The following is an 18,995-nucleotide window of genomic DNA, read 5'->3' as shown; positions in this document are numbered from 1 at the left end:
TATCGAGTACCCACAGAATATAAGGTACTGCTTGGTCTCTGCTTCTCCTCCTCAGCTGTAGCCCAGTCTGGTTTTCGTCCTGTACCTTGCACATTTGTTTGGCTGCACAGTTTTAATCTGGAATAAAGACATTTTTACACTATCGAAGCTTCTGTGGCTTTCATGGGGAGCCACTCTTTGCAAATTTAGTTGATGTATTGATGCACCGAGGCTCAGGTATAAGAAGTTATATTTAATACACTCCTGCTGACTGGTGATTGGAGTCTTTCTACCAGGATATCCGGAAAGTTACCTTTGATGGTATATATTATCCGAACTTTTCCATGCCTGAGGGTCACTTTGTGGCCACTACTGTCTGGTGAGGGCTTTGATATACCACTTTGGGTGAAACACCAATAAGAAAGCATGTGCACTTTATTATTATGTGGTGATTGGATCTACTAAGAAGATTGTGTTTTGTTTCATAATTATTTGAGGACATTTGATTTGTTGCACTATATTCACTTTATTGGTAAGAAAGGATTATATATTGTATATGCACTGGAACACTTTAATATATGATAGAATCAACAGGTTCACATTTAATCATATTGCACTATTGATGCGTCCTATACTGTCTGTTCATTGTTCATTAGTAATTTACTAATTTAGGAGCAGCATCAGGTTGGTAGAGTGCACGTTTGTTTTTTGGCGCCGTGCCCATTATTAATTATTCACTAAATTTAACACACCTGCTCCCCATTCACACCTGAGACTTTGTAACACAAATGAGTCACATGACATCGGAAGGGAAAATGGCTAATTGGGCCCAATTTGGACATTTTCACTTAGGGGTGTGCTCACTTTTGTTGCCAACAGTTTAGACATTAATGGCTGTGTGTTGAGTTATTTTGAGGGGACAGCAAATTTACACTGTTATACAAGCTGTACACTCACTAATTTATATTGTAGCAACGTGTCATTTCTTCAGTGTTGTCACATGAAAAGATATAATAAAATATTTACAAAAATGTGAGGGGTGTACTCACTTTTGTGAGATACTGTAGGTGCTAGATTAGATAGATTTAGTTTGGTTTACTGTAATCAGTGTGTCTATGTGTGATTGTTTAGGTCGGTTCTGTGTTTCACAGGCTGCAGGATTGGTTACTGATCCTGCCTTCTAGAACCCTCTCGATGGTTCTGGCACATAGGCGCGGAGTAAGGCAAATGAGTAGTATGAATATGTCAGTAATCCATATGACCAGAAATGTGTGGACTGCCACAGAGAATACCAGGTAGTGTAAAATAATATAATTTATTTAAAAGATAAGTGAATAACACAAAAGTAAATGCACCTCCAATATTGCAAACTGTGTAAGCAAACCTGAGAACCAAACAACAGTGACACACAATAAATGACTGCCTAAACCAAATATATACAAGTGTGGAATGCAAAGCGTAATCGTAACAAGCCAGGACAGACAGGATTTAAATATACTTCCTGCAACGAGCATCAGGTGATGACTAATGAGCATGGATCTGGGTGCCACAGTGCCACCAGCAGGTGAGTCCTTTCCTGACAGAATATTTATACTGTCTCAGCCAATCCCTGTGGGAAGACTACACAAATGGTTGCTTTGAAACTGTATAAATAGTTTGAGACCTGGAACAGAAGGGTCTTGTCTTTGGGGAGGAGATCACAGCCTAGGGGAGGGGCTGATTGCCCCCCCCCCCCGGCCACCTGCTATATGTTTGCTGATCATCATGGTCCCAGCTGGGCAAGCTAAAGCTAAACTAAAGGGGTCTGTCATCTGTGGATGCAGTCTGGTATCACAGGGAGAAAGTATCTGAAAGGCACTGGAAGAAGTCAGCCGCTTGTCTGAAGGCATTGTGAGCACAGAAAGTTGTGAGAGATCCTAGAGGTTGTGTGCTGTTGCCACCCCTCTGGTGTTAGAGAGTCAGCTGTGTGTTTAAAAGGGACAAAATGTCCAATGTCCTGAAGAGCTTTGTCTATTTAATTCTTAGTGAAAGGACTTTGGACAGTCTAGAGAGGAAGATTAATCTCTCGAAGCTACTGCTACAACACTTAGTCCATTCTTTTACTTGGGCAAGTACTTGGCTCATAGTTATACAAAAGAGAAAGAAAACCTCCTAATTGACACTATTCCCCATCCAAGTTACCCAAAAATAAAAAGAATACCCCTGGACTGTTTACTGAGCCAAAGAGTGACTGTGACCATGTGCCTGGCTGCGGGGCAACCACTGGGAAAATAACCATGGGCATCATTCAAGTGGCCCCTATGAGAGCAGAGCTACATAGGGGATCCAGTGGATAGATTAAAAACTGATGTGATCTCAAATATGTTTAGTATTTTCCCAGGACATCAGTTCTAAGCATTCACTATTGATACTTACTCTTTCTTGAAAAAGTTTCCTTGCCCACAGTTGAATACAGGGCGGCCAGCATAGGGCAATAGTCCATCATCACACTTGTAATGCTCTCTGCTGCGGCTCTGTCCTTCTTCAGGATCATCAGAATAATCTGAGAGTGAGGGGCATTCCCAGCCTCCCACACTCCATTGGTGACATTAAAGGACACCAGATCTTCTCCTTCCTTAGCCAGTCTGTAAGTGAAACCCTCAATGTCATCCAACAAAGAGGAGCATCTTGCCAAGCCCTGGATTAGATAAGAACCTGAGAGGGATGAGTTCTCAGTTAATTTAAAATGTCATTAAACACACATCAAAAGCTATCTTTAAATGCTGTATTACATGCTGTTCATACTCAATCAGTCACTATGGGATGCTGTATTCTGAAAAAACCTGCTTAATTCTGATGGTCACTGTCCTTTCCTTCTGTCCATGTCCCCATTGCAGTTGGGGATTTTGCAGAGCAGTGTTGACAGCTAGTGCAAATGCTCATTTTTCAGTGCATTTTTTACCCTATCTCCCTATCACATCTGAGCAGCCCATGTGACTACAGAGTAGAGTTGACACCTCATTTAAAACTGAACACATATTAATTACACAGGTTCTGTGGCTGATTAAGGTGGTAATTTAACTCACTTTGTGCCCTATCTGCATTAAATTAGCCTCAGAACCTGTGTAATTCATATGTGTTTGGGTTTAAAGGGATGAGGTGGCAACCCTACTACATGTGGGTGTATACACAGTGGTAAATGACAGCCCACTCCATCCCTCCTCTTCCATGCCCACTAATCAGCTAAACACAATGGGGACAGGATATTACATCTTGCTGAGGCTTTACCCCCTTGTTATTATAAGACACAGGCCGGAGGGGGATTGACACCGCCTGTGACTGGCAGAAATTTGTCCACACCATGTCATTGCCAAAAAACAATAAAGATTTGATTTTAACCACTTACCAACCGGCCCATAGCCGAATGACGGCTGCAGGGTGGTTGGATAACTCTGGGAGGATGTACTATGACATCCTCCCAGAATTCCCCTCTCGCGCGCCCCCTGGGGCGCGCACCCGAACACATGCGTGACCGCCGGGTCCAGAGGACCCGGCGCATCACGGATCCCGGTAAATGGCCGCTGATCGCGGCCGTTTACCATGTGATTGCGCCGTCAAATGACGGCGCGATCACATGTAAATAGACAAAACAAGAGAAAATTCGCCCATGGGACTTTAAATGAGTTGGTCATATAGGTCATGATGAGTAGTATAAAGATTTATTGAAGTTCCAAAAACATAATTTATGATGAGCATAAAAACATCATAGGGCAGGATTAGACCATTGACATATTGGTTACAGTATAAAAATACATGGTATACATATACAACTTAGTACTCGACACGTTTCGCGAGCTCTGCTCGCTTCCTCAGGAGTTGGTGTATATGCAGGATATCTACAAAATAATAGGTATCGATAAGATATAACATTCAATAATGATAAAAGTCAAAAAAGAAGTACATAGCCTAAAAGAAATACCCCATACTTGCATTATGGTCAATGAGTCCATAGGACTGATCTACAAAGGCAACAGCGGAAAGTACTCCAACCGGGAGCTGAAGGTGCGTAGCCCGCAGTAAGCCGAGCGGGGGTCCAGTAGGAGGCGGACATGGCGAGGAAAAGGAAGAAAAGGAATGTTGTATCTCCTAAGATGTCCCAGAGGCCACATATGTCATGACAACTGTAATAAAAATTATATATATGTATGTATCTTCTAGAGTAATATAAGGGTATAAATAGTATGATATCGCTCTTATATAGAGAAATACATGACATAATAGGTGTGGGTGCAAACAGGAGAGAGAGGAAAATGATAATAAGGGAGTGTAAAGGATGCATGGTGTGAAAGAAAAAGAAAAGAATTGTGTTCCTTGGTGTGTCTCAATAGCCATATATAGTATGTTCACAATGTTGACAGTAAAATGTATGTAGATCTAATGGTAAACACCAAAGAGGTGAGATAAATATATAGAAATATAGGTATCTTTGGATGTCCATGTAGTATACTAGAATGAAAAGAGGGCACAAACAAGCAAGGGTGAATATGAACACAATACGAGGAGTAAGATAAAGACAAACCAAGATGTAGGAAGAAAAACCAGAGAGATGTGTCTTAGTAATAAGTAATGAGTATAGCATTTCACACATAGTGTGTACAAGTGAGGTTGAGTAAAAATAAAATGACATATTATATAATAGTGATGTGCTTACCCATGTGTAGGACCTCTCAGATACGAGGGAACAAGCCAAGTGAGGGGAGAGAGGAAAGTTCGCCATGTCACAGCCTCCAAACTTAAACCCCCGAGCGGGAGCATTGGGCTACGCCCCTAACGCCATACGAACGTGGCTGAGGTGGATGCCCGCGCTGCGCATGCGCGAGCTCCTCCAGCCAGTGTGATGACGCACTGCACGCCAAATCGTGGAGCCGCAAGGATGCGGAAGTCAAACGATGGGTGTAAGTGTATGGCGCCGATGTAAAGGTGGCCCCACCCATACAAATTAGGAGGGGAGGGGACAGCAGGGGAGAGGATAGCCCCCCATTTATACATCGCAGCTCCCGGAAAAGAGAAACGAAACCGCGGCCACCGATGGACACAGCACATAGGAGACACTACCATAAACCACCCAGAGTGGCATAAATGAATGATATAGTACTCATATATAATGTATAATGGCAATTGGTAATAGTAAATATGACCACGAGAGCAGCAAACGGACCAAGTGGGCTAGTAGGTGTCTTCCACCTTAATAATTCAAGAGAACAAGAGGGCGGTCTGGATGCTGCCTCTTAATATAACACAACTCCATCCCTAATAAACATACAAAACAAGAGAAAATTTGCCCATGGGACTTTAAATGAGTTGGTCATATAGGTCATGATGAGTAGTATAAAGATTTATTGAAGTTCCAAAAACATAATTTATGATGAGCATAAAAACATCATAGGGCAGGATTAGACCATTGACATATTGGTTACAGTATAAAAATACATGGTATACATATACAACTTAGTACTCGACGCGTTTCGCAAGCTCTGCTCGCTTCCTCAGGAGTTGGTGTATATGCAGGATATCTACAAAATAATAGGTATCGATAAGATATAACATTCAATAATGATAAAAGTCAAAAAAGAAGTATGTAGCCTAAAAGAAATGGACATCCAAAGATACCTATATTTCTATATATTTATCTCACCTCTTTGGTGTTTACCATTAGATCTACATACATTTTACTGTCAACATTGTGAACATACTATATATGGCTATTGAGACACACCAAGGAACACAATTCTTTTCTTTTTCTTTCACACCATGCATCCTTTACACTCCCTTATTATCATTTTCCTCTCTCTCCTGTTTGCACCCACACCTATTATGTCATGTATTTCTCTATATAAGAGCGATATCATACTATTTATACCCTTATATTACTCTAGAAGATACATACATATATATAATTTTTATTACAGTTGTCATGACATATGTGGCCTCTGGGACATCTTAGGAGATACAACATTCCTTTTCTTCCTTTTCCTCGCCATGTCCGCCTCCTACTGGACCCCCGCTCGGCTTACTGCGGGCTACGCACCTTCAGCTCCCGGTTGGAGTACTTTCCGCTGTTGCCTTTGTAGATCAGTCCTATGGACTCATTGACCATAATGCAAGTATGGGGTATTTCTTTTAGGCTACGTACTTCTTTTTTGACTTTTATCATTATTGAATGTTATATCTTATCGATACCTATTATTTTGTAGATATCCTGAATATACACCAACTCCTGAGGAAGCGAGCAGAGCTCGCGAAACGCGTCGAGTACTAAGTTGTATATGTATACCATGTATTTTTATACTGTAACCAATATGTCAATGGTCTAATCCTGCCCTATGATGTTTTTATGCTCATCATAAATTATGTTTTTGGAACTTCAATAAATCTTTATACTACTCATCATGACCTATATGACCAACTCATTTAAAGTCCCATGGGCGAATTTTCTCTTGTTTTGTATGTTTATTAGGGATGGAGTTGTGTTATATTAAGAGGCAGCATCCAGACCGCCCTCTTGTTCACATGTAAATAGACCGGCGTCATCTCCTCTCCTCCCTCCTGTGTACCGATCGGTACACAGTGAGCGGGGAGGGGGATGGATGGATGTCTGCAGCGCTGTGGGCTGTATGTGTAGTGCCCACAGCGCTGCACAGAGACATCCAGCCATCCATCCATCCATGCTCAGCCATCCCTCACTACTATGCAATGCTGTGCAATACTCTGCAATGCTGTGCAATACTCTGCAATACCCCCACAATACTCTGCAATGCTGTGTAATACTCTGCAATACCCCCACGATACTCTGCAATGCTGTGCAATACTCTGCAATGCTGTGCAATACTCTGCAATGCCCCCACAATACTCTGCAATGCCCCCACAATACTCTGCAATGCTGTGCAATACTCTGCAATGCCCCCACAATACTCTGCAATACCCCCACAATACTCTGCAATGCTGTGCAATACTCTGCAATATCCCCACAATACTCTGCAATGTTGTGCAATACTCTGCAATACCCCCACAATACTCTGCAATGCTGTGCAATACTCTGCAATGCTGTGCAATACTCTGCAATGCCCCCACAATACTCTGCAATGCCCCCACAATACTCTGCAATGCTGTGCAATACTCTGCAATGCCCCCACAATACTCTGCAATGCTGTGCAATACTCTGCAATGCCCCCACAATACTCTGCCATGCCCCCACCATACTCTGCAATGCCCCCGCCATACTCTGCCATGCCCCGCCATACTCCACAATACCCGCCATACTCCGCCATACTCCGCCATACCCCGCCATACTCCGCCATACCCCGCCATACTACGCAATACCCTGCAATACCCCGCCATACTCCGCAATACCCCGCCATACCCTGCCATGCTGAGCCATGCTCAGCTGTACTCGCCCTCTGTATGTGGCCAGGCTGTGGAAGTCTCACACATGTGGTATCGCCGTACTCAGGAGGAGCAGGAGAATCTATTTTGGGGTTTAATTTTTGGTATGTACATGTTATGTGGTAGAAATATTGTATAAATGGACAACTTTGTGTTAAAAAAAAAAAATCATTTTAACCACTTCCCGCCCGCCGGCCGTCATACAACGTCCTTGATTTTGTGCGGAGATATCTGAATGATGGTTGCAGCTACAGGCATCATTCAGATATCAGCTTTTTCAGCCAGCCATTCCCTACACCATGAGAATGATCATAGCAGCTGTTCCACTGCTTGATCGTTCTTACGGGAGGCGAGAGGGGATGTCCCCTCCTCCCGCGCTTCTACCGACTCACCGCTACGATCGAAGCCAGGATCGTTTTTTTTTTTTTTAATTTCAGGCTTCCCAGCCTAGAGGAGAGATGTGGGGTCTTATTGACCCCATATCTCACTGTAAAGAGGACCTGTCATGCCATATTCCTATTACAAGGATGTTTATATTCCTTGTAATAGGAATAAAAGTGGTCAAAAATATTTTTTTGGGGAAAAAAGCATCAAACTAAAATAAATAAAGTAAAATGAACAATAAAAAAAAAAAAAAAAATTTTAAAGCGCCCCTGTCCCTGTGTGCTCGCATGCAGAAGCGAACGCATACGTAAGTCCCACCCACATATGAAAACGGTGTTCAAACCACACATGTGAGGTATCGCTGCGATCGGTAGAGCGAGACCAATAATTTTGGCCCTAGACCTCCTCTGTAACTCAAAACATGTAACCAGTAAAAAATTTTAAAGCGTCGCCTATGGGGAATTTTGAGTAGCAAAGTTTGGCGCCATTCCACAAGCACGTGCAATTTTGAAAGGTGACATGTTGGGTATCTATTTACTCGGCGTAACTTTATCTTTCACATTATGCAAAAACATTGGGCTAACTTTACTGGTTTGGTTTTTGTAAAGCACAAAACATTTTTTTTTCCAAAAAAAACACGTTAAAAAAATTGCTGCACAAATACCGTGCGAGATAAAAAGTTGCAACAACCGCCATTGTATTCTCTAGGGTCTTTGCTAAAAAAACATATATAATATTTTGGGGTTCTATGTAATTTTCTAGCTAATAAATGATGATTTTTACATGTAGGAGAGAAATGTCAGAATTGGCCTGGGTGCTCCAGAACGCCTGAAGGTGCTCCCCTGCATGTTGGGCCTCTGTATGTGGCCACGCTGTGTAAAAGTCTCACACATGTGGTATCGCCGTACTCGGGAGTAATAGCAGAATGTGTTTTGGGGTGTAATTTGTGGTATGCATATGCTGTGTGTGAGAAATAACCTGCTAATATGACAATTTTGTGGGAAAGAAAAAAAGTAAAAATAAAACCTTGATTTTTCAAAGAATTGTGGGAAAAAATGACAACTTCAAAAAACTCACCATGCATCTTTCTAAATACCTTGGAATGTCTCCTTTCCAAAAAGGGGTCATTTGGGGGGTATTTGTACTTTTCTGGAATGTTAGGGTCTCAAGAAATTAGATAGGCCGTCAGTACTTCAGGTGTGATCAATTTTCAGATATTCGCACCATAGCTTTTGGACTCTATAACTTTCACAAAGACCAAATAATATCCACCGATTTGGGTTAATTTTACCAAAGATATGTAGCGGTATAAATTTTGGCCAAAATATATGAAGAGAAACTACTAATTTGCAAAATATTATAACAGAAATGAAGAAAAATGTATTTTTTTACAGATTTTTCGGTCTTTTTTCTTTTACGGCGCAAAAAATAAAGAACCCAGCGGTGATTAAATACCACCAAAAGAAAGCTCCATTTGTGTGAAAAAAAGGACAAAAATTTCATATAGATACAGTGTTGCATGACTGAGTAATTGTCATTCAAAATGTGAGAGCACCAAAAGCTGAAAATTGGTCTGGTTAGGAAGGGGGTTTAAGTGCCCAGTTGTCAAGTGGTTAAATATACACTACATTACCAAAAGTATTTGGACACCTGCCTTTACACACACATGAACTTTATTGGTATTCCAGTCTTAGGCTCAATTCACATCTATGCATGTTGCTTTTGAGCGTTTCTGCAGTGCTTTTTGCGGTGCTTGCCACGTTTTTGAACATGCGTTTTTTGCAGCGTTTTTACCACATTTTTGCCGCGTTTTGCATTTTTTTTTACAGTGTTTTTTATACTGTATACAGTGTAAAAAAAGAAAGAAAAAAAAAGCAAAACGCGGCTAAAACGCGCTAAAACGCGGTAAAAACGTGGTACTTGCGTTTTGGGTGCGGGTCCATTGAATTCTATTACATGCAAAACGCTGCATTTTGCATGAAAAAAGTCCCCGACCCTTTCCAAAAACGCAGAGGCAGAAAATGCATTAATGTGAACATGTTCCATAGGAACCCATGTTAACCACTTCAGCCCCGGAAGGATTTACCCCTTTCCTGACCAGAGCACTTTTTACAATTCGGCACTGTGTTGCTTTAACTGCTAATTGCGCGGTCATGCAATGCTGTACCCAAACGAAATTTGCGGCCTTTTCTTCCCACAAATAGAGCTTTCTTTTGATGGTATTTAATCACCTCTGCCGTTTTTATTTTTTGCGCTATAAACAGAAAAAGACCAAAAATTTTGAAAAAAAATGATATTTTCTAATTTTTGTTATAAAAAAAATCCAATAAACTCAAATTTAGTCATACATTTAGGCCAAAATGTACTCGGCCACATGTCTTTGGTAAAAAAAATGTCAATAAGCGTATATTTATTGGTTTGCACAAAAGTTATAGCGTCTACAAACTAGGGTACATTTTCTGGAATCTACACAGCTTTTAGTTTATGACTGCCTATGTCATTTCTTGAGGTGCTAAAATGGCAGGGCAGTACAAAACCCCCCAAATTACCCCATTTTGGAAAGTAGACACCCCAAGGAAATTGCTGAGAGGCACTTTGAGCCCATTGAATATTTATTTTTTTTGTCCCAAGTGATTGAATAATGACAAAAAAAAAAAAAAATTACAAAAAGTTGTCACTAAATGATATATTGCTCACACAGGCCATGGGCATATGTGGAATTGCACCCCAAAATACATTCAGCTGCTTCTCCTGAGTACGGGGATACCACATGTGTGGGACTTTTTGGAAGCCTAGCCGCGTACGGGGCCCCGAAAAACCAAGCACCGCCTTCAGGATTTCTAAGGGCATAAATTTTTGATTTCACTCCTCACTACCAATCACAGTTTTGAAGGCCATAAAATGCCAAGATGGCACAAAACCCCCCCAAATGACCCCATTTTGGAAAGTAGACACCCCAAGCTATTTGCTGAGAGGCATGGTGAGTATTTTGCAGCTCTCATTTGTTTTTGAAAATGAAGAAAGACCAGAAAAAAAATTTTTTTTTTCTTTTTTCAATTTTCAAAACTTTGTGACAAAAAGTGAGGTCTGCAAAATACTCACTATACCTCTCAGCAAATAGCTTGGGGTGTCTACTTTCCAAAACGGGGTCATTTGGGGGGGTTTTGTGCCACCTGGGCATTCCATGGCCTCCGAAACTGTGATAGGCAGTGAAGAGTGAAATCAAAAATTTACGCCTCTACTGCTAAAATTACTGCCCTCGATCTGACCTTCGTGGTGATACCTCACATGCATGGTGCAATTGCTGTTTACATTTGACGCCGGACCGACGCTTGCGTTCGCCTTAGCGTGAGAGCAGGGGGGACAGGGGTGCTTTTTTTTTTTTTTTTTTTTCTTTATTATTTTTTTGCTGTTCCTTTCATTTTTTTTTTTTTTTAAATAATTTTTATTGTTATCTCAGGAAATGTAAATATCCTCTATGATAGCAATAGGTAGTGACAGGTACTCTTTTTTGAAAAAATTGGGGTCTATTAGACCCTAGATTTCTCCTCTGCCCTCAAAGCATCTGACCACACCAAGATCGGTGTGATAAAATGCTTCCCCAATTTCCCAATGGCGCTGTGTACATCCGGCGAAATCTAAGTCATAAAATGCTCGTAGCTTCCGGTTTCTTAGGCCATAGAGATGTTTGGAGCCACTCTGGTCTCTGATCAGCTCTATGGTCAGCTGGCTGAATCACTGTCTGCTTTCTCAGGTTCCCTGTTGAGACAGGAGAGCCAGAGAAGAACACGGAAGACGGTGGGGGGGCATTCCCTCCCACTGCTTGTAAAAGCAGTCTAGAGCTAATTAGCCGCTAGGATTGCTTTTACATGAAAGCAGACCGCTGGCTGAAAAGAATGATACCAAGATGATAACTAAACCTGCAGGCATCATTCTGGTATAACCACTCAAAGACGTGAATGGCGTACCTGAAGACAAAAAAATGGTTAACAATAAAGCACAGTAAACGGTAAAGTATAAAAAATTACATACCTGAAAAGCAAGCATGATAAAACATAATAACAATAAAACATTGCAGAATAGAATACCGTAAAAAAGAGCAGAACAATAGAGAGAATAGAGAGAGAGAGAAAGAACAATAAAACAACAACTATTTTTTTAGATTTTATATTTTTGTTTGTGTTTTTTTTTTTTTTTTTTTACACTTTTTTTGTAACTGTAACTTTTATAACTATAACCGGTTCCAGGTTCGGGTCTCTCAAAATGCGATGGCATCTTGGGAGACCCTGTGAAAGTGTGCCTAGTCTGTGCAATGCTGTACCCTACGCTAATACTCAACTAGTGAATGGTAGCGTTCAAAACATTCACCAATGCAAAGACCAGGATTGTCAGGACAGGAGGGACAATAATAGCGGGTGTCACGCCTATATCCGCGCTTGCTGAACACAACATCTTTTTTGGGGGGGTTCGTTGGGTAGGGGTACTCGGGAGGACATAAAGAAAATGCCTCTCATGCAGCCGACTGCATTTGGTTGGGGATGTGAATGGGGGAAGTACGGGCACTGCAGAAGCGGTGGGTTCCCAATTAGGATTGGCGAATGCAGCAGGAAGGGCATTATGGGCACGACGGGCCTGTGTTTGTCTTCTTGGTGGCAGCGGGACACTACTTGTGCTTGCCACCTCACCAGCTTGAACTGCACTTATGGGACTCGCCACGTCACCAAGTGTTACTGCAGTGCTGATTTGACTACGACCGGGGTGTACTAGGCCGCTGGTGCTTGCCAGTTCACCAAAACGCTACCAAAAAAACTGGTAGCGATCGCAGGGATCAGGCCTGACTCTGCGAACACTGCAGTTATGCGTTTAGTGTTTTGTAAGTGACAGTGATCGATCGATACTGCACTTGGGTGGGCTGGGCCGGGCGGAGGGGCAAAACGCAGGTGCTAGCAGGTATCTGGGCTGATCCCGCTAACACTGCCTTTTTGGGAACCCTAAATTGCTGGGGACGCTAGTATAGATCTGATCGGATCAGATATTGATCCGATCAGATACTATACCACTAAGAGAGGTGTACGGTGCGTGCGTGGGTGTTAGCGCTACTGGCACTAACCTGACGCTGCCTGGGGCTGGTTCTTGCCAGTTCACCAAAACGCTACCAAAAAAACTGTTAGCGATCGCAGGGATCAGGCCTGACTCTGTGAACGCTGCAGTTATGCGCTTAGTGTTTTGTAAGTGACAGTGATCGATCGATACTGCACTTGGGTGGGCTGGGCTGGGCCGGGCGGAGGGGCAAAACGCAGGTGCTAGCAGGTATCTGGGCTGATCCCGCTAACACTGCGTTTTTGGGAACCCTAAACTGCTGGGGACGCTAGTATAGATCTGATCGGATCAGATATTGATCCGTTCAGATACTATACCACTAAGGGAGGCGTAAGCTGCGTGCGTGGGTGTTAGCGGTACTGGCGTTAATCTGACGCTGCCTGGGGTGACGCATATCACCGCTGGGCGATCAGGGGGCTAAACCTTTATTCGGTAATAAACGGCGGGTGCCCTGACACTATAAAAAATAAACAAACTAACCAGCGTCACTCGTAACGGTTATACGGTGATCAGTGGTGAAAGGGTTAACTAGGGGGCAATCAAGGGGTTAAAACATTTATTAGGTAGTATATGGGGGTCCCTGACGCTATAAAACGCTGACGGCGAACCTAAATATTTACCTCCCTAACTAGCGTCACCAGTGACACTAAACAGCGATCAGAAAAATGATCGCTTAGTGACACTGGTGACGGGGGGTGATCAAGGGGTTAAAACTTTATTAGGGGGGTTAGGGGGTACCCTAGACCTAAAGGGGGCTAATACTAACTGCCCTACCACTTCTAACTGTCACAAACTGACACCATGCAGTAATCAGGTAAAAAAAAAAAAAAACCTGCTTGGTGTCAGTGTGGGAGGGGTGATTGGGGGGGGATCGGGGGGCGATCGGGGGTGTAATGTGTGCCTGGCATGTTCTACTGTGTTGTGTTTTACACTTACTCAGATGTCTTCTCTCCTCGGCGCCGGAACGGAAACTGCCGAGCCGAGGAGAGATGACATCACATCCTCTGCCTCTGTGTACTATACAGAGGCAGGGGATGTTTCTCATTGGCTGGGAGCGATCGCGAGGGGGGGGGCCACGATCAGATGGCCTCACCCTCGCCTCTCAACGCTCCCAGACAAATGGCGACCGCCACTGGCACCAGGGGGGGTCCGATCGGACCCCCCACCCGCGGGATCTCAATCACATACCAGGTAGGTGATTTTGCCTGCCCGTGCCATTGTGCCACACGTATATAGGCATGAGGCGGTCGGCAAGTGGTTAACAAATTCCCATGCATTTCTGCAAAATGCAAAATGCATCAAAAAATGCATTAGTGTGAATAGAGCCTAAGTCCGTAGGGTCCAATATTGAGTTGGCCCACCCTTTGCAGCTATAGCAGATTCAACTCTTCTGGGAAGGCTGTCCACAAGGTTTAGGAGTGTGTCTATGGGAATGCTTGACCATTCTTCCAGAAGCACATTTGTGAGGTCAGGCTCTGATTTTGGATGAGAAGACCTGGCTTACAGTCTCCGCTCTAATTCATCCCAAAGGTGTTCTATCATATTGAGGTCAGGACTCTATGCAGGCCAGTCAAGTTCCTCCACCCTAAACTCGCTCATCCATGCCTTTATGGACCTTGCTTTGTGCACTGGTACAAATCATTTGGAGGGGGGATTATGGTGTGGGGTTGTTTTTCAGGGGTTGGGCTTGGCCCCTTTGTTCCAGTGAAGGGAACTCCTGAGGCATCAGCATACCAAGACATTTTGGACAATTTCATTCTCCCATCTTTGTGGGAACAGTTTGGGGATGGCCCCTTCCTGTTCAGACATGACTGCATACCAGTGCACAAAGCAAGCTCCATATAGACATGGATGAGTGAGTTTGGGGTGGAGGAATTTGACTTGCCAGCACAGAGTCCTGACCTCAACCCGATAGAACACCTTTGGGATGAATTAGAGTGGAGACTGCGAGACAGGCCTTCTCATCCACATCAGTGCCTGACCTCTCAAATGCGCTTCTGGAGGAAAGATCAATCCTCCCCATAGACACACTCCTAAACCTTGTGGACAGCCTGCCCAGAAGAGTTGAAGCTGTTATAGCTGCAAAGGGTGGGCCAACTCAGTATTGAACCCTACTCCCACACTAAGGCTACTTTCACACTGGGGCGGGCAGGCGTGGGCGGTAAATCGGCGCTTTACCGTCGTTTTAGCGGCGCTATTTGGCCACTAGCGGGGCGGTTTTTACCCCCGCTAGCAGCCGAAAAAGGGTTAAACCCACCGCAAAGCACCGCAAAGCAGAGCTTTGCCGGCGGTTTGGCTGCGCTGCCCCATTTTTTTCAATGGCAGGGGCGCTTTAGGAGCGGTGTATACACCGCTCCTATAGCGCTGCAAAGATGTGGCTTGCAGGACTTTTTTGACCATCCTGCAAGCGCACCGCTCCAGTGTGAAAGCCCTTGGGCTTTCACACTGGAGAGACGGGTGAGGCTCTTTACAGGCGCTATGCAGGCGCTATTTTTTGTGCTGTAGCTCCTGTAAAGCGCCTCAGTGTGAAAGTAGCCAAAGACTGAACTGTCATGGCAACCCAGCAGTACCCAAAAAATAAACAAGGGGCCTCCAATAGTGTAAAACCTTCTTAGGTATTTATTTGAAGTAAATGCACTTAAGACAAGAAGTCACTAAAGGTGCATCACAAATATAAAACAGCTGTAGCAAAAACAAAAGTTTAAAAAGGTTGAAAAGCTAAAAAATCATGGTGACAGGTTAGTGTTTCCATGCCCGACCAGTTTCATCACTATTGGCCTTTTTCGGGGCATGAGATCTGCACAGCAATGCGGTGCGAATTACATGCGATGTCTGGTATTGCACCAGTGTGAAAGGCCCTAGAGCATGATATATACAGTATATACGTTAAAACTGAGAACACAAAAAAAAAACAAATATGATATATGTAAATAAATCTAGAAGTAAATCTGAAATCCACAATAAGTGTCATTATGTGCAGAATCCTTCAACGTAATATATAAGGAGAAAAATCTTGCATACAATAGTGTTCAAAGACTTCAAAGTTATCTTGCGTGAAGAAAGTGCTACATATAGACGTGTGCACAGGATGTGCCGGGTGTGCCTGGGCACACACTAATCACCACGTGTGGGGCCGATTTCCCCTGCTTCCTCGTACCCCCTGTCTCCCCACTGCAGTGCTGCCAGCTTTCCTATTTAAAATATTTAATTTACCACCCCCCCTTCCTTTTCTGAATGAATACAGGGAGTGTTTTGTACCGATCACTCCTGTGTTCATTCTTAACTGAAGCATTGTATGTTTACTATGTTTCAGTTTGTGAATGAACAGGAAGCCGCGCAGCACAGAGCACATCCTATTCCTTCACTGTCCAGTGCAGCTGATGCTGCAGAGAAAAGGACTAGGGAAGCTCTGTCCTCAGTCTCTCTGTCTCAAAAGTGAGACATCATCCACTGCTCTGATGATATACATGCATGTGTCCTGGGGTGCACACCCTGGTGCAATAGGCTGCACACACCAATGGTGCTACACCTAATATCAGGGCCACTGATAAGGCAGTACAACTACCCCTGGTGTACTAGGCTCTGACCCCATCAGCTCAACAGGCGGGCCCGGACAGCTTTATAGTTCAGTCCTGCCATTTAAAAAATTGTGCTTACTAAACTACACCCCTCTTCCTACTTGTTTTGGGGGGTGTATAATTACATTCTCATGGGCCCCATGAGGTTGTCAGAGGGGCCCAAGAGGTGAGAGCAAAGGAGGGACTTTTTCTTCTTTTTCAGGGCGGAGGTACACAATACAGCGCTGCAAGTTGCACTGCTCAATTGTAGGCTGCCCACTGCCTGTCCTGGCGGGGGATCTCAGTAAACATGTTCCTTTCCTTCAGAGAGGTGCTGAGACTGACAGGGAGCAGCAAGTGTAATCCTGGCAGTGGCGGTGGGTGGCGTGGCTGCAATATGAGTGGCACTAGTATCTGTTTAGAGCAGCACAGTGAGATGCTATGTTACACTTGTGTTTGGTGAGGCAGTAAAGCGTGCAGCTGAGCAGTGTTTTTACTGCCCCCAACCACTCTCCTTTAACCCCGCTTTCAAAAACCCAAATGTTTGACAGCAAAAAGCTGGGCTTTAATGCCCATAAGCGCTGCTAGGTGGACAATGCAATTTGCTTCATGGAGGGGCCAGGGGCGGGGTGGAAGAGGGGCCCCATAAGGTAGGCTGTAGGGGCCCCACAATTTCTAACATCAACCCTGCCTCTTAGTCTTGCACCACAGTGTATCACCACCTCACACTTTGGCCCCTTACCTCACTCTTAGACCTACACAAAGGTAAGGTCTAAAATCGCCAGTCCCAATATTGGGCATATATCCACAGATGTCTCTAGCCCCACTAGTATGGTATGTACAATCTCTTTAAATGGCAAGACTCCCATCAACACATATACATGAAAAGAATGAATAGAGCATCATGGTGCAGTACCAAAAGTATCATAATTTATTTAAAAAAAGGTTGGAATATTCACAAATATAGTGCACTAGTGACATCCAGTACACTAGAGGGTAAACATACAGCAGCAATGTTAAACTCTATCCTGGATAAATGCTAGAGTTGGCCGACATGCAGACAAACAGGCGCAATGACGTCACATGGTCCCGCATACTGGCGCGTTTTGTCACGTAACTTAATCATAGGAAAGAAAGCCTAGTTTTTCCCATTCTTTCCATGTATATGTGCTGATAGGAGTCTCACCATTTAAAGAGATTGTACATATCAGTGGGGCCGAAGACATCTGTAGATATATACCCAATATTGGGACTGGCGATTTTAGACCTTACCTTTGTGTAGGCCTACGTGTGAGGCAAGGAACCAGAGTGTGAGGTGGTGATACACTGTGGTGCAAGACATTAGGTATAGCACTTTTTTCAAGCAAGATTGCTTTGAAGTTTTTGGAACACTACTGTATGCAAGATTTTTAAACTCATTTATCACTTTGAAGATTTCTGCACATAAGCACTCACTTTTATATTTATTTACATATATCACATTTGCTTTTGATTTATGTTCTCAGTATGTTTTAACATATATATATATATATATATATATATATATATATATATATATATATATATATATATATATATATATATATATATATATATATATATATATGTATATATATATGTATATAGTATCTCACAAAATTGAGTACACCCCTCACATTTTTGTAAATATTTTATATTATATCTTATATCTTATATCTTTTTATGTGACAACACTGAAGAAATGACACTTTGCTACAATGTAAAGTAGTGAGTGTACAGCTTGTATAACAGTGTAAATTTGCTGTCCCCTCAAAATAACTCAACACACAGCCATCAATGTCTAAACCGCTGGCAACAAATGTGAGTACACCCCTAAGTGAAAATGTCCAAATTGGGCCCAAAGTGTCATTATTTTGTGTGGCCACCATTATTTTCCAGCACTGCCTTAACCCTCTTGGGCATGGAGTTCACCAGACCTTCATAGTTTGCCACTGCAGTCCTCTTCCACTCCTCCATAATGACATCACAGAGCTGGTGGATGTTAGAGACCTTGTGCACCTCCACCTTCTGTTTGAGGATGCCCCACAGATGCTCAATAGGGCTTAGGTCTGGAGACATGCTTGGCCAGTCCATCACCTTTACCCTCAGCTTCTTTAGCAAGGCAGTGGTCATCTTGGAAGTGTGTTTGGGGTCGTTATGTTGGAATACTGCCCTGTGGCCCAGTCTCCGAAGGGAGGGGATAATGCTCTGCTTCAATATGTCACAGTGCTTGTTGGCATTCATGGTCCCCCCAGTGCCGACGTTCTATTGGATAGTGCCCGCCGTTGAAAAGTGCCCACGCATGCGCAGTATGGAAGGGCACTCCAGCTGATTTCCCGACCAGCTGGCGTGACTTCACCATGGCGCATGCACACATCGTAGGAAGCATTTTTCGATGGGAGATACCATTTCAGGGGCACAATTGAAACCTATGCAAACAGCAGAGGGAGACCGTAGTTGTCAGATTGTGCCTCGCTGTTGCAGGGCGGGTTGTGGGTGTGTTGAAGGGCGGATTTTGTCTGTGTTGCAACCCGC

General features: G+C 43.4%; 1 protein-coding gene across 1 annotated transcript in view; it reads right to left on the bottom strand.

Annotated features, from left to right (window-relative positions):
* Positions 1-18,995, bottom strand: part of LOC141107547 (T-cell surface glycoprotein CD1b1-like) — a 188,612-nt gene that overhangs the window by 60,665 nt on the left and 108,952 nt on the right. The window contains exon 3 of the mRNA XM_073598361.1: positions 2,395-2,673. Coding sequence (XP_073454462.1) covers positions 2,395-2,673 — 279 coding nt within the window. The remainder of the gene's footprint in view (positions 1-2,394; positions 2,674-18,995) is intronic.

This window comes from Aquarana catesbeiana, linkage group LG09 (genome assembly GCF_042186555.1).
Source record: "Aquarana catesbeiana isolate 2022-GZ linkage group LG09, ASM4218655v1, whole genome shotgun sequence".
NCBI lineage: Eukaryota > Metazoa > Chordata > Amphibia > Anura > Ranidae > Aquarana > Aquarana catesbeiana.
Note: the sequence above shows the minus strand (reverse complement) of the source record. Positions and strands in the feature narration are given on the sequence as shown.